The following is a 17,257-nucleotide window of genomic DNA, read 5'->3' on the forward strand; positions in this document are numbered from 1 at the left end:
GAGCGCCGCAGTGGGCGGGCCCACGCGCTCCGCCCCCCGTGCGTCGGTGCGTGAGTCCTGCCCCCAGGAGCTCTCGAGCTGCCCGCGCGCTCACACCCGGCTTCTCTTCAGCCTTGGCCTGCGCGCCGCCATCGCCGTCATGCTAGGCGCTGCTTTCCGCCGCTGCGCTGCAGCCGCAGCCGCAGCTGCCCGAGCCGGCCCTCGAGGCCTTCTGCACCCCGCTCCGGCCCATGGCCTGGCCGCCGGTAAGGCTCTTGCTTGCCGCTGCCTGCGCCCGCGTGTCCTTGCGGTGACCTGGGTCCCCTGCCGCGACTCAAAGGCAGGCTCCCCATGCGGCCTAACCCCTATCCTTCGGGCGGGTGACGGAACCCGGTGACCTCAGCCCGCCCTTGCCGCCGCCTCGAGTTGTGGAAAACTCGAGGTCGCGCCCCTGGGGCTTCCTGTAGCGCGACTTCCTGGGGCGGGTATCGCGGGTGAGTCAGGTGCGGACCTCCTGCAGCTACCGAGGAGGGGGCGCAGCGCTTCTGCGGACTGCCGCTCTTCCCGCTCCCACCAGACCCCTTCAGTCCACTGGCCGTGACCGTACCCTGGCGCTGACCCATGCCCACCTGGCTGAAAGTGGCCGCCGCCGGCCTGCTGATCCTGGGCGAAGGTGACATTGAGCCGCTGGGCACGCCGCTTGGGGCGGTGGCAGGGGTGGCCCCTTCAGGGACTCCCGTACCGCCACCCCCAGTGTCTTTGGAGGGCATGGTATGTTTCCATGTGGAACACAATATAGCTGTTTGTTTTTTTCTTAATCAGGCATTTCTTTCTCGGTTCGCATTGTGTGTGTCACCTTCACAGCCCATTCTGTCATTTTAAGGAACTACTGTGCCACATTCTAATTTTTCCATGTTTAAAATAGTCTGACGTGTGCGGTTATTTCCGGAGATTTGGAAAATAGTCTGAATATTCATGAGTTTTAAGTTAAGAATATTGCTGTTTCGAAAATCGGAAACCACCAACCCACTGGGTTCTACAGACATGCGGAAGCTTCATTTTTTCTTAGGATTTTTCTCCCGATTGTCTGATCGTTGGAGCATGAGATGTGCTGCTAATTCTTATCTCTTATTGTACTTTCCTCTTATATGTGTTCCGGGAGAGTTTGTGTCCAGCATTGTACTTTTCTTCTTCATATATTTACTTCTTGTTGAATTTGTTTATGTTACACAGTTCCTGCACTGCCAAAACCATGCCTGAGAATTCAAAGAAAGAAATGGTACAATGGCTAGCCTCATCTACTCATCATACAGTCTATTAAAACTTGATTTATGTGCATTTTTATAATTTCACAATTTTTTAAAAAGTTGTAACAAGAGTTGGAATTTTAAATATCTTGCAGGTCTTTGGATTTCTAGTACAGTATGAAAATAAACAACATTTCCACCTATTTATCTAAGTTCCTTCCTCAAAAATATAATGCCTAACAAGATTTTGCTGGAAAGATGCATAATTTTCTGGGAAAATATGTGGCTCAATGAAGTCTTCATTTTAACCAAGAATCCTGTGCAGCGCTGTCCTTTTAATTACAGTAACTGCACTTTGACCTTGGTTCATGTTGGTAATATATGCTACATTATGAAATTTAAGCATAGGAACTCACAAATTCAAATAAAGCTGGTAACTATCCCTAGGCTATTTTGGATGTTTTAGCTAGACACTTCAGAACCTAAGGAATATGTCTCACTTCATTCAGTTCATACCTTATCTTCTATAATTTATCTTAGAACCTTAATTCTGGAATGCACTTGAGAGACGGTGAAGACCGTCTTATTTTCAGAAGGGGAAAATGAGCCCACCTTGTGAAACTGACTCCTTTATTAGTGGTGAAACCATTTTTTGTTTCTTAGCTGTAGTTAGGCTTGACCCATCCTGATATTTGTTGGATTTTGTTTTTTGTTTCTTTCCTTCTCCAATTGCTAAAGTAGTGAATACTATTTTAATTTTTCATACAGATAGATTTTGAGGAGGTTTCTTATTTCTTCAAAAGAATTATTCTATTTCATGGCAGGTTGGCAAATTAGATTAAGGGGGTTCCTCTTTTCTTAGTAAGTTTGAACACAGTGCTTTATCTCCTAAGCATTCAGGATCTTCCTCCACCCTGACTATACTTGTTAAACAAAAAGCTGTATTTTAGGTATCAGCCCCATACACCAAAATCTTTGCCAGAGGGAGGCAGTATTGGTTACAAGTGGTACCAGCTGCCTTCTAGCTGTGTGACCTAGGGCATGTTAGTTAACTTTCTTAAACCTCAGTTACCTTATATCAAGAATCGGGATAATATTTGATAGTTGTAAGGTTTAAACGAGGTAGTGTAATCCTTAGCACCTTGCCTGGTGCGTAGAAAATGATTAAAACATGTTTGTTTTATTATAGTACATTACTTTTTTGCATAATATAGCTTGGGATTTGTTACCATTGTGGGACTGAAGAGGTTTTATGTAATTGAAAGTAAGAAGGATTTAAGGTTCTTGGATGAGGCTGTCCAAGGTCAAATGAGAGTGCTTGAAAGAGCTCTGGAGGAGTTGACCTGAGGGTCCTCAAATTTGCTCTAATTAAGTAGCAATACAGATTCCCTATTGGTCCATGAAGAAGTTTCCAACTTGAAACATAATTGTTTTCCGATAACTGCTGAATAAGGTAATTATGATGTTTTAAATAATGGTTATATTCTCTAGTCAACTCTTAAGAACGTATGCAGTCCTGGCTCCTACATCCTTATCCTGAGAGCTGGGAGGGTGGGAGGAGTTTTCTCTTTCCCATTCTTAGTGCAGAGCTGAATTTAGTCAGTGTTTTTGTTTTTGTTTTTGTTTTTGTTTAATCACTTTCCAACCTTCTTTTCTGTTCCACTGCCATCTCTAGGTTCCCCACCATCTGTCCCTGTAAAGTCCACAGGCTACTCTTAAGGCAAGCACCTTAATAACCATGCCTTGGAATCTGTCAATGTGCACTCCACACTATTTGCTTCCTTCCAAAATGTTCATTTCTGGGCCTTGTCAGAGCTGATGAGTTATTAAATGGAAAGCCATTTGATTTAACTAAATTTAAACTCAGTGGATTGAGTCCCTTAGTTTTGCTAAGTTTATTAGCTTTTTCTTCTTTTTTTTCTTTTAATAGAGTGCTTAACCGAATGCTAAAAAGCAGTGTTAGCAGACACAGGGAACTGGTGGTTTGATGGGTTGAGCCCTCTACAGTAGGTTTTACCCTTGGGAAGACGGTTGCTGCAAAGGAGAGGCTAGGCCTCCCTATAATTGTGCCTAAGAGCCTCCTCCCGAATGCCTCTTTGTTGCTCAGATGTGGCCCTCTCTCTCTAGCTAAGCCAACTTGAAAGGTGAAATCACTGCCCTCCCCACTGTGTGGGATCAGACACCCAGGGGAGTGAATCTCCCTGGCAACGTGGAATATGACTCCCGGGGAGGAATGTAGACCTGGCATCGTGGGACGGAGAACATCTTCTTGACCAAAAGGGGGGTGTGAAAGGAAATGAAATAAGCTTCAGTAGCAGAGAGATTCCAAAAGGAGCCGAGAGGTCACTCTGGTGGGCACTCTTACACACAATTTAGACAACCCTCTTTAGGTTCTAAAGAATTGGGGTAGCTGGTGGGTACCTGAAACTATCAAACTACAACCCAGAACCCATGAATCTCGAAGACAATTGTATAAAAATGTAGCTTATGAGGGGTGACAATGGGATTGGGAAAACCATAAGGACCACACTCCACTTTGTCTAGTTTATGGATGGATGAGTGGAAAAATAGGGGAAGGAAACAAACAAACAAACATACAAAGGTACCCAGTGTTCTTTTTTACTTCAATTGCTCTTTTTCACTTTAATTATTATTATTATTTTTGTGTGTGTGCTAATGAAGGTGTCAGGGATTGATTTAGGTGATGAATGTACAACTATGTAATGGTACTGTGAACAATCAAATGTACGATTTGTTTTGTATGACTGCATGGTATGTGAATATATCTCAATAAAATGAAGATTTAAAAAAAAAAAAAAAGCAGTGTTAGAAATGGCTTTTTAGATTGAGCTCTTGTACTGGTCAGCTCCTCTAGCTTGTCCCCATTTTTCACAATTGCTTCCCTTTTCCCTACCCTGGAACCTTCAGATTGTGTAAAAGCATTGAGTATTTTCAAAAATAGCTTGCCTTTGAAGCTTCAAAACTAGGTGAAAATGCTATATTTAAGTGGGGCTGGTTTGTGGGGGGCATAGCCACGGCTAAGAGAATAGATCCTGCTCTTCCCGTTACTAGTTAGGAATATAATTTAAACCATATGGGAGAGTCTGTTTTTGCCCTCTTGGAAGGAATGTATATTCCCAGTGCCTGCTTGGTATTCCAGTTGTTTTATAAAGGATCTGTGGGAACACAATCAGTTTGTAATTTAGAACTCCGGGAAGAATGTGATCAGATCATTGAGGGTGGTTTACTGATCTCCTTAGTTGTATCTGCAATTGATAGTCATCTTTTTCACAGAAGACAAAGCTACCACTTATCTAGTCAAATCCATGCCCATCAGTGAGCAAAAGGAATAGTTATCATGAAATATTTACTTTTCTGGATAGAAGGAAAGGCAAACTTCATAGTTTGCTCTGGGGAGGGAGTGCACATATGCTTCTGTGCTGTTTGAATTTTTCAAACAGTAAAGAGGAAAAATTGTTGAACAACTTCTAAGAACTAGATAATGTATTAGGTATTTTACGTACTGTTCTTGTTTGCTAATGCTTCCAGAATGCAAAACACCAGAAATGGATTGGCTTTTATGAAAGGGGGTTTATTTGGCTACACAGTTACAGTCTTAAGGCCATAAAGTGTCCAAGGTAACACACGAGCAATCGGGTATCTTCACTGGAGGATGGCCAATAGTGTCCAGAAAACCTCCGTTAGCTGGGAAGGCACGTGGCTGGCGTCTGCTCCAAAGTTCTGGTTTCAAAATGACTTTCTCCCAAGACATTCCTCTCTAGGCTGCAGTTCCTCAAAAATGTCACTCCAGTTGTACTTGGGATATTTGTCCTCTCTCAGCTTCTCCGGAGCAAGAGTCTGCTTTCAACAGCCATCTTCAAACTGTCTCACATCTGCAGCTCCTGTGCTTTCTTCAAAGTGTCCCTCTTGGCTGTAGCTTCTCTTCAGAATGTCACTCACAGCTGCACTGAGTTCCCTCTGCCCCTCAGCTCATTTATATGGCTCCATTGATCAAGGCCCACCCAATGGGCGGGCCAACACTCCATGGAAATTATCCAATTAGAATCATGACCCACAGTTGGGTGAGGCGCATCTCCACAGAAACACTCCAAGAATTACAATCTAATCATCACTGATAATGTCTGCCCACACAAGATTATATCAAAGATAATGGCGTTTGGGGGACACAATATATTCAAACTGGCACACATACATACCCACATTTAATCTTCACAGATTTCAAGATAAATAGCGTTATTTATATAAAAAATAAGCTGAGATTTATTAAGGTTACCTTGCACACTATCATGGTCAGTAAATTATGGAGCGAGGATTAAAATCTATGTTGGTCTTTCCCTAAAGCCCAAGCTCTTTCCATGCTATCCATTCTGCCTTTCCAGGAGGATGCTGAAGTCTAAAGAGTATTAATGTATTGCACAGCAGCTCAACAAGCATTTACTAAGAGTTGACCAAGTTGAGGTGTTTAAAATACATTTAAAGTATCATGGAAACATCAACCATGGAGGATTTTTTTGTCTCTGTAATGAGAAAGTTTAATTATATAATTATATTGATGACTCAAGACTACATTCTTAAAAAGCAGTAGGCACCTTCTTGCTTTAGAATACCTAGTGTATTGCCGTTAATAAAGCAGAGTGTATGAATGAATTAAAATAGGAAAAAAGGAGTTTAAAATGATTGGGTTTTGGTGACCTAATATAAAGAATGCTAGCAAAAGAGGTGACAAGGGCAGGATAAAAAGTAATGCTGTTCAACTCTCAGTTGATCCTAAATCAGTATGAATTTAGGTCTCTGGAAAGATTGGGACTTGTGTTGTGATCCTGTGGGACTAATGACAAGATATTGTGCTAAAGCTTCAAATGGTAATTTAAATGAGAATCCTTTTGCTTGATCTAGCTGTCACAGTTCCTTTCCAGAACTGGCTAGTCTCCATATTTTTTCTTCTTTTTCCCCCCCTTTTTTCCTTTCTTCCGAATCTCTACCACCCTTCCTCCTGCTAGTTATTGCTTTAAGGATATATAGGATAGTACTAACAATTAAATTTCAGAATATTCATGAAACTGCAGTTTTTTGTTGTTTTTTAAAAAATGTTTTAATTAGAATCCTCAAAAGTAAGTGGAATTTTACTTTGCCTGTCTAATATAGATAACAGGAAATATAATTTGAGGAATGTTTTATTTCTGTAAGTTATGATTTCCGTAAAGAGATCAGTCAACATTTGTAGATAAGGATTACTTTATAGCTACCATTTATTGAGTGCCAACCAGGTGCCAAGCCCTGTGCAAGGTTTTACCAGCTCTCATTTTAATCCTCAAAATCTGCTAAGATAGTGGTATCCTCATTTTACAGATAAAGAAACTGAAGCTTGAGATAATTTTCCCAAGATCAATTGGTAGGAGAGTGAGGAGCCTAGGGGTATCTGTGACCACTAAAGCTGTTCTGCCTCCTAAGATCCAAAAGCAAAATTTCCTGCGCCACCCTACCTGTTTGAGACTGTCTAGAAGGAATTCAGATTTCCTAACTCCCAATTCAGTATCCAGTTGATAGGCAGAAAGAAAAACTTGAAGGCTTTTCTTGCTGTACCACAAAGGGTATATTGATTGGGAGCAGAATGCTAAAAGGTGAGGAAAAAATATGAAAATAGTTGTGTATCTTGTTTTCCTGATAATGTTATATTTAAATTTTTCTTAGAAATCTTATAAAACACTTTTTTTAAGTGGGCATAGGTCAGAGGGCATGTGGGGATTTATCAATTTATGGAAATGGGATTGTAATTAGATAAAACAGTTTTTAAAATTGCCTTGTGATATGTAATTTTAAAAAATATATAATATAATTAAGAGCATATTTAAAAATTATCAAGAAAGTACATGCTAAAAACAAAACAAAGTACATCTTACGAATTTGCTTAAGAACTGGAATAGACATTTTTAATTGTGAATTAATACTCTGCTTATTTTAAAAGTCAGACAGTGTGGAAGTATATAAAGAAATAAAAATTTCCCCCTAAAGATAACCACTGTTAACAATTTTTTTTATTTTGAAATAAATTCAAAGTTATAGGAACAGTTGCAAAAACAATACACAGAACACCATCATACCCTGACCCCCCTCCCCCCGATAGCCCAATCCACCAACTTTAACATGCTGTCACATCGCTATTTCTTTCCCTCCCTCCCTATCTATCATCCATCATCTATTGCTCTGTCTTCTGAACATATGAGAGCTAGCTGCACACATCCTTGAACAAACACTATAATTCACATATACACTTCCCATGAGCAAGAACATTCTTTTATGCAATCCCATTAAGCGCAGCTAAGAAGTACAAGAGATTCAACAATGATACAAAGCTTACATACTATATTTCCTTTTCCTTATGTCTCAATTGTGTCCCTTTGAGCCTCCTGTCCTCCATCCTCCAATCCCATCCAGGTTCATCCTTGGCATTCAATTGTCATCTACTTAGACTGTCTTTTTTTTTTTCAATTGTGGAAACATATATACAGCCTAAATTTTCCCATTCCACCCCCTCCCTGGCATTCCATTAGTGGGATTAATCACATTTAGAATGTTGTAATGCTCTTTCCCACCATCCGTTACTAGGAATTTCCCTTCACCTCAAACAGCAACCCTACACTCATTTCTTAACTCCCCATTGCCCCTTCCCCCATTTCTCTTAACCCATACTCTACTTTTCATCTCTATGGTCATATTTTCTGATAATTTCTTTGTGTTTACTGTGGGGCTTAAAATTAACCTCTTAAATCCATAACAGTCTTGTTTTTCTTTGATACCACCTTCACTTCAATAGGACACATAAACTATGTTCCTATACTCCTCCATTCCCCCACCTTTATATAGTTGTCTAAAATTACATATTTTACGTTGAGTTCAAAACCACTGATTTGTCATTAGAGTTTGTGTATTTTATATCATGTAGGAAGTAAATAGTGGAGTTACAATTAAAAAATGATTGACTTCTGTTTGTATTCCATTGTGGTTGGAAAATGTGCTTTGACTATATTCAAAAAAAATTTTTTTTTTTTTAATTTCTTGAGGCTTGTTTTATGTCCCAGCTTATGGTCCCTTCTGGAGAAAGATCCATGATCACTAGAGAAAAATGAGTGTCCTGGTGATTTGGGATGTAAGGTTCTATATATGTCTGTTAAAATTCTCTATATCTCTTTCTCCTTTCTTTGTTTCTCTGTTGGTAGGGCTCTCTTTAGTATCTGAAGTAGGGCAGGTCTTTTATTGGCAAACTCTCAGCATTTGTTTGTCTGTGAAAAATTTAAGCTTTCCCTCACATTTGAAGGAGAGTTTTGCTGGATAAACTATTCTTGGTTGGAAATTTTTCTCTCTCAGAATTTTAAATATGTCATGCCACTGCCTTCCTGCCTCCATGGTGGCCACTGAGTAGTCACAACTTAGTCTTATGTTGTTTCCTTTGTATGTAGTGAATTGCTTTTCTCTTGCTGGTTTCAGAACTTGCTCCTTCTCTTCAGTATTTGAGAGTCTGATCAGAATATGTCTCGGAGTGGGTTTATTTGGATTTATTCTATTTGGAGTTCGCTGGGCATTTATGCTTTGTGTATTTATATTGTGTAGAAGGTTGGGGAAGTTTCCCCAACCATTTCTTTGAATACTCTTTCTAGACCTTTACCCTTCTCTTCCCCTTCTGGGACACCAGTGCATCTTAAGTTTGGACATTTTATTTTATCTATCGTATCCCTGAGATCCATTTCGATTTTTTTCTCCATTCTTTCTTTTGTTCTTTCCTTTTCTGTTCTGTGGACTTCTAGGACACTGAGATGTTGTCCAGCTTCCTCTAATCTTGTATTGTGAGTATCCAGAGTCTTTTTAATTTGGCTAACAGTTTCTTTTATTTCCATAAGATCTTCTAGTTTTTTTTATTTACTCTTGCAGTGTCTTCTTTATGCTCTTCTAGGGTCTTCTTTTTGTCACTTATATCCTGAGCCATGGTCTTCTTGATGTCCTTTAAATCCTTTGCCATGTTTTCATTCCTCGATTGTAGTTCTTTGATTAATTGTGCCAAGTACTGTGTCTCTTCTGATATTTTGATTCGGGTGTTAGGAATTGGGTTCTCCATATCATCTGGTTTTATCATATGCATTAAGATCTTCTGTTGTTTTTGGCCTGTTGGCATTTGCTTTGCTTGATAGGGTTCTTTCAAGTTGTAAAAAAAGATACCAATCTAATTTTTCAGAAACACAAGTTGGTGGCATACACTTTCTCTAACTAACCAGCAGATGGCATCTGTGAGTCACCTATACCCCTCAAGTCAGTTCTCAGCCTTGTCCCCACGGTGTGTGGGGAAATGATTCTTGTGGGGTTCCGTTGGTGAACTCAATTTGGGTGTGTTGCTGGAGCCGTCCACCCTGAATGTGGGGCATGTGTCCAAGTGGCCAGGGAGGAAGGGCAGCTTTAATATTCAAACCCCCCAGGTTCCCGGAGATTCAAAGCTGCCGCAAGAGTCTAAGCCTTCATTTCAGTTCAGCCCCAGACCCTCTCTCGCTGACCCACAAACCACCGGACTTGGCGTAGTGTCCCTGGGTTTTCCGAGCGGGCCCTCTTTCTCAGCTGTGATCTTCCAGGACCTCTGCTGAGGGAATGCTGTGCTATGTCACCAGTGCGCGCCATCCCTCAAGGGAAGTCCCGGGCCGCCGGTCCATGCGGTGGCGCTCTCAGCCTGATGCAAAGATGGCCAAACGGGGCATCTCAGCCCCCCACTCCTCGCACAGTTCCTCCTTCCCAGCTCCGGGACAACTGGCGGGGCTCTGGGCTGTGGGCACAGCCCCAGGCAGGAGTTTATCCAGCCCTCCAGGGAGCCAGTGGCTAGCCGTGGGGTTTCTTTCTGCTTCCGGCTCTCCCCTCCGCTCCCCTGGCCCTGAGGGTATCTGCAGTGGGCTATCCTCCAGGACAGATACCAAGAGGCCTGCTCAGCCCTCTCCTGCTGTGTTTTACTGTGTGTTTCCCACTGTCACAACTGCAGCCGCTCCTGGGTTTTTCCTTTTTTTTTTTTTTTTAAAAAAAAGAATCAGTCCAAATGCCAACCCCTGGCTTCCTCACACTGCCGCATGGCTATGGGTCTTCCAGCCAGCCTACTCACTCATTTCAGAATGCAGACTCCCGGTTTCACCAAGTATACGACCCCTGTGGTACTAGCAGACCTCGTCCAACTGGTGCATCGTTGTAACCGGTGTTCTGGGTCACTTTCTGGTTTTTATCTAGTGTTTTTCACGGAGGTGTTTTTTTTGCCCTGTCTCATCTAGCCGCCATCTTAGGTTCTCTCCAACAATTTTTTTAAAAAAGACCCTCCTCCCGAAGGGAGCCACTGTTAATAATTTCAAGCTAGGGAAACAGGTCATAAACATACATACATAATATTTTGTTTTATTTGCTTTTCTTTGCTAAGTTTTTAAGATATCTTTCCATACCAGTATATAAAATTTATTTCATTTGACCTGCTGAATAATTTTCCTGCCACAACGTATAGTTGATTAAAAACTTAATGCATTAGACAAGATATGCCAAGTACTATTTTTTGCATTGACATTATTGCCCTTTCTCCATTATAGCTGTCCAGTCAGTTTGCTGCTACTCCCATGGGTCACATGAGACAGATGAGGAGTTTGATGCTCGCTGGGTGACATACTTCAACAAGCCAGATATCGATGCCTGGGAATTGCGTAAAGGTAATTGGAACATGGGCATAGTTGTTTATCTTGGTGTGGAAATATAAACTAGTGTGTAGTCTTCTGCCACTTTGTTGATAGCAACTATTTTGTAAACATGCTTCATGTAAACTGGTTACCACCGTGCAACTTCCAGTCAGGCAAGTTTATAGCTTCCCCAGTATTTCTTAAAAAGCATGATGTTAAATCCAGCACTATTTTTTTTCCTTTTTTTAAATTCGGTTTTTTTGAGATATAGTCACATACCATGTGCACACTCGATTATTCACAGCACCACCACATAGTTGTGCATTCATTACCAAAATTAATTCTCGAACATTTTCATTACCACATACACAAAAATAATAAGAATAAAAATTAAAGTGAAAAAGAACATTAGGTGCTTTTTTTTTTTTTTTGCCCCCCGTTTTTCTACTCATCCATCCATACACTGGACAAAGGGGAGTGTGATCCACATGGCTTTCCCAATCACACTGTCACCCCTCATAAGCTACATTTTTATACAGTTGTCTTCAAGATTCAAGGGTTCTGGGTTGTAGTTTGATAGTTTCAGGTATTTACTGCTAGCTATTCCAATTCATTAGAACCTAAAAAGGTTGTCTATATTGTGCGTAAGAGTGCCCACCAGAGTGACCTCTTGGCTCCTTTTGGAATCTCTCTGCCACTGAAGCTAATTTCATTTCCTTTCACATCCCCCTTTTGGTCAAGAAGATGTTCTTCATCCCACGATGCCGGGTCTAGATTCCTCCCTGGAAGTCATATTCCACGTTTCCAGGGAGATTTACTCCCCTGAGTGTCAGATCCCACGTAGTGGGGAGGGCAGTGATTTCACCTGCCAAGTTGGCTTAGCTAGAGAGAGAAAGCCAGCACTATTGACATTTTGGGCCAGAGAATTTTTTGTTGCAGGGAGAAGGGGCACTGTCCTGAGCATTGTAGGATGTTTAGCAGCATCCCTGGCTAGATGCCACTAGATGCCAGTAACACCCAACCTCTACCCCCAGTTGAGACAACCAAAAGTATTTCCAGACATTGCTGCAAGTTCTCTGGGGGACAAAATCACCCCTGGTTGAGAACCGCTGCTATAATGATATGTCAAAATGAACAAGAGTTAACAGTTTTGTACCTTTTGGATAATTTACAAAAGTGATTATTTGGTTCTCTTCCCCTCTGGGTAATGATTTGGGTTTTTTGTGTTTTTTTAATTCTCGTTTGTGATTTGTCTTGCCTTGAATAAGTGTCCAGTGTAGTAGATTATGACTTGTTTTTCTTAAATTATAGATATACACAACATAGGTAAGTAACATTAGTAACTAATCACTAATTGTGAGTGTAGGGTACTTTATTTCAGATTAAGAATTCAGTCTCTGTGACTGAATCCTAGCATTGTGTTCATTCATTATTGTCCTTTGTTGTATGTATTAAAATAAGTAGAGGCAAGAAGCCTAAGTGCTTCAGACTTCTCTTCAGGAAATGTAATGACCCCACTTTGCTGCAACCAGGGAAATTCTTATTGAATAATCTCAAGTGGAATTCACGAGAACAGCAATTCTGTGTTCCCATTAAAAGAATCTTAAATTTTATGATGTGTCATTTTGTGCAGAGCTGAAAGTAATCAGGCCCAGTCATTTTCTGGTTGAATGTTTATGAGTCTGTGCACTGTTTCTCTATAATATCTCCTTAATGTCTTCATTTGGGTTTAATTAACTCTCCTCAATCTTTTCTCTGGTTTTAGATAATTTTCTAATGGATGCTGTTTTAAAGCACCACAGTACATATATTGTACTAAGATTTAAAGATATGAATTGAAAATTCTATTGTATGAATAGAAATCAGTTAATTGTTATGAAAATAGTGTTTACATTTAAGAAAAGTCTTTGTTTTTTCCTTCATTTGCATGCTGCTGTGTAGTTCTTTCCACTATACTGCTCAAGACAGATTCTCTTGTAGATAAGGGAGTAGAAACCCAAGCAAGAAAAGATCACATGTCCATGATGTAGTACAAGTGTAGCTAATTAAATTTCAGTTTAAGTGAGGATATTCCAGGTTGACATGGTCCTTCTTTTTAATCTGACAGGGATGAACACGCTTGTTGGCTATGATCTGGTTCCAGAACCCAAAATCATTGATGCTGCTTTGCGGGCATGCAGACGGTTAAATGATTTTGCTAGTGCAGTACGCATCCTAGAGGTTGTTAAGGTCAGTGAAGTAACAATACTAGAGTTATTCTGAAAGTAGGTGGGCTGTTGATCAGGTATCAGTATATTCTGTATAAACACCTATTCTGTTAAACACCTGAAATAGGAATGTACATTGTAGTTCCAATTTTTCTGGAAGGCAATTTGGCAGGATTTATCAAAGGCCTTAAATATTGTGCATACCCTTTTGCTCAGCAATACCATTTCAGATTTGACCTAAGGAAATAATTAAGGATGTACGTAGGTTTAACTACAAGGATATTCATCTTTGTGGCATTTAAGATAAAATGTTAATGCTTTCTTAAGATGGGACTTCCCAGAACAAGTTATTACTATATAACTTAATGTTATAGAAATGTGTTTGGTATTAAAAATATTGTTGGTATATTAACTGGAGAAAGTTGTGAAGCAGTTTTTGTGGTATGACTACATCTATCTTATCAAAATATATATGTATGTATATATGAAAATGTAAGAGGATGTATACCAGTTCCTCTTCCCTTAGTGTATTGTAATTTATGATTTTCCTGTAATGAACAGATACATTGTGCTTAAAATAAGAATTTTTAATTTTTAAAAGTACAATTAAGAAGACCTAGAATTTGCTAAAGGCAGAAGAATAGCAGATTGGCACTTCCTTAGTCCATTTGTATTTTAAGAGTTACCCCTGAGGAACCTTGCGACAATACAGGTATAATTATATATTACGGTGGGTAGTTATCAAACCTCTCTAAGTGCAGTTCTCCATGAAAAACCATGGCATGGGAAATTCAAAGTCTGTGAGGGGGAAAGTGTGACATTACTTTATCTGCAAGGGGTAAGGTAATTAAGGGTTCTGTGGGCTATCAATCCATTCAGCACCAGTAGTTAATTCAGTTAGGCTCTCAAATTGGAGGCAAATTAAAAAACTTTTCCTGTGTTAATTTGATTATTCTTTTTGCCTGCTGGGTACGTTTAATTACCTTCACAAAATTCTGTCATCACCACCTTCTTTTCTAGTAATTCAAAGCTTTAAAATGTTTTTCTGGATTTAGTCTTAGTTATTCTTAGTTATTCTTAAGGTGTATTAAAAGCCTACTGTAATTAGTGCCTAAGTTGCCCTCTTCGTTGAACAAACATGTTAACTTAAAAGTAGGTGACCTGTATTGATTCTATGCTACTGGCCTCTGCATATGTGATTAAAGCATTTTCAAATTCATTTTGTTAATAGAGACAGCTTCTCAGAGAGCTAAATGTGAATATCCTTTTTGCCATCAGGACAAAGCAGGACCTCATAAGGAAATCTACCCCTATGTCATCCAGGAACTTAGACCAACTTTAAATGAATTGGGAATCTCCACTCCAGAAGAACTGGGTCTTGACAAAGTATAAACTCCCATGGGTAAGCAAGCAGAACCAAGGATGTACCACTGAATAAGGCAGGAGAGGAATCAAGGGATGATGGGTGGGAGACATTTCTATGCTGTCATATATGGAGTAGGACCTTTTCATGTCCTTGTTGGAAATAGTAGTCATGAGTGTAAAGAGAGAGTACCAGTGATGATGAATTTAAGGAACAAGAATTGTCATTTTGTTGCTGTAATTGTCTTCCTATTGGTGTAAAGGCAAATAAAAGCTTCATTAATTAAAAAAAAAAAAAAAAAGTTTTCATCCATAAAGAGTAGTATAGAGAATAATATAATGAACCCATGAACCCAGACCCATGTTTCAGATATGATTATTTTGCCATATTTGTTTTAGGTTTTTTCCCCCTAAGAAATGACTCGTTTCAACTAGAGCTGTATACCTTTTCCTAATTCCAATCCCTTAATGTCTCCCAACCTCACTGTATATGAGGCATCATGCATGCTTTTTATACTTACTTATTTTTAACATCAAGGTTATATTGATTCGATGCTGTTGTTCTTGTGTGCCCAAGTTAACATTTAATAGTACAGTAAATATCTGCTATTGGATAGTAGTAAAAACTTATTTGATGCCTTGTGCTCTGTGGAAAGATAAATTAGATAATGAAAACAGTCACAGGATTGACTAGGACAGGCAGTAAGCAGTATGCAAAAAATCTTTTGTAAAACAGATAATGTATAAGTAGTAGCTAATATTCTTATTTTATTTAAGAAACACTTAAATAGTTTTTGTAACTCTTACTATATGCCAGACACTGTTTTAAGAACTCTTTTAAATATTAATTCATTTAATTCTCACAACAGCCCTATGAAGTAGTTGCTTGTATTATAATTATTCCCATTTTACTGATGAGAAAACTGAGGCAGTTTGTCCAAGTTTACACAGCTAGTCTGGCTCCAGAGTCCATTGCTCTTACTCATGTGTTGTTCTTCCTGTTTAGGCATTTAGTTATGAGGCATTTGCTAAGATCATACTCCTCTATTTCTCAGAGTTAAATAATGAGGCTTAAATAGAGGATTTGTTTCCGAAGAAGATGAAGTTTATTTTTAAAAGGTGGAGCTAAACTATAAGGCTTCAACAAAAAGTGGTTCCAAAATAATATTTAAGAAGCTAATATCAAATCCCTCACAAGATGAAGAACCAGTGAGCCTTGTTAGGATATCATTAGTGAACACCTATTGATACGTTTATTTAAAAAAACTCAGAACTCAAAGAATCCCTATGTTCAGTCTTAATTGTGTTAGAAAAACAGAGCAGAAAATGCCTGAGGTTTTGTAATCACATTTAGGATCACTTTTTAAAGCTTGCTTTGGAGGAGTGGTCTTTTCATTTTGTCTTTGACCACCCCACCACCGTCATGTTACTGCAGTCACCTCACTTTTTTAATAGATGGAAAGATTTTTGTATATGTGTTATTAAAGATTTCTGTGAGTACTTGGACAAAACTAGGATTTCCTGGTTATATTTTTGAAGCTCTTGCCTATGGTTCATATATGGGCTCTTAATAGGCTGTCTGAACTCTTGAGATTAATTTTAATTTTATCAAGTATTATTCCAAAGGGTCCAGAACATCTTCATTATATAAGATGTATTCTAGCTGCAGTAACATTATATTTCTTTAAAAAGAAAAAAAAAAAAAAGAAGGGCAGCTTCCTAATGCTTTTCTGATTGGTAAGGAAGACTACCTTAGTAAGTCTAAATGTTAAAAAAGCCACAAAGCCAGCTGACTGAAGGAAGGATTAAGTTAAGAGCAGAAAATTCTGTTAAGAGACAGTGATTTTCCTCTGCCGTGACTTTGCCAGTAAGATTTCTGCCTTTTCTTTATTCCTTTCTGGCTAATTCTTTGTGTTTTCTCTTACAGGTGGGTGTCCATGGACTTACTAGTGTTGCTACTTGATTGTAAACTGTTGCCTGGAAATATTAATGATAACATATTACCTTATTCAAACAAGTTTTCCTTTATTGAGAACCAAACCATGTCATGGTAACTTGGACCTTAATAAAAGGGAAACAAGTCTGAACTGAAATTAGGTATTGTTCCATGTGTTTGTATTGAGAAGCATAACATGAAATGGTGTAGGGTCATTGCCTTCTTGTGGGCTGAGAGACTGCTTTAACTCTCTGGAAGTCATCTGACATGTAAGTCAGCTACATAAACATATTTTGGGTGCTTTAGATGAAGATTTAAAGTTATTTATATAACTAGTCTCCTGGACTTAGGGGACTGGTTATCTGTGGGGATAGATCAAATTGTGTATCTTCTCAAAACAGGTGAAATAAAGTTTAAAAGTGGCTAGAGTGGTCCTTGAGATAGTCTTGAGGATGTGCTGTGTGGTAGCCAGCTGCTCTCTGCCTGTATCCCTCTCTTAGTACCCCTTCTCTTTCCTGCCTGTTCTTTGTTAACAAGCAGTATTATCACTGGACATCACAGCATTTTCTGGGGTAGACTTGGAGGTATTCTGATTAAATAACTGAGTAAATGGGTTTATTTCTTGAGAGAATTAATAAAACACAGAAATCCCATTTTACTTTAGAAGCCCCATGATACTGGAAAACAGCTGTTAGATAGAGTGTGTGTTCTAGATATGAGTGACTTCTCATATAGCCAATTCAGATTGCACTGTCGGGGATGGGATTAATTTTAGGTTGAAATTTAGATGTCTTCTTGCCCAAAGCATGTAAGGAATTGTTA

At 39.3% G+C, this 17,257-nt stretch overlaps 1 protein-coding gene across 1 annotated transcript; it reads left to right on the top strand.

Annotated features, from left to right (window-relative positions):
* Positions 1–47: 47 nt before the first annotated feature.
* Positions 48–16,592, top strand: LOC119531783 (cytochrome c oxidase subunit 5A, mitochondrial). The gene is made up of 5 exons (XM_037833441.1): positions 48–245; positions 10,847–10,963; positions 13,038–13,159; positions 14,416–14,539; positions 16,427–16,592. The coding sequence occupies exons 1-4, from the start codon at positions 140–142 to the stop codon at positions 14,527–14,529; spliced, it is 459 nt and encodes a 152-aa protein (XP_037689369.1). The 5' UTR covers positions 48–139; the 3' UTR covers positions 14,530–14,539; positions 16,427–16,592.
* Positions 16,593–17,257: the final 665 nt, after the last annotated feature.

This window comes from Choloepus didactylus, chromosome 4, assembly GCF_015220235.1.
Source record: "Choloepus didactylus isolate mChoDid1 chromosome 4, mChoDid1.pri, whole genome shotgun sequence".
In the NCBI taxonomy this organism is placed as follows: Eukaryota; Metazoa; Chordata; class Mammalia; order Pilosa; family Megalonychidae; genus Choloepus; species Choloepus didactylus.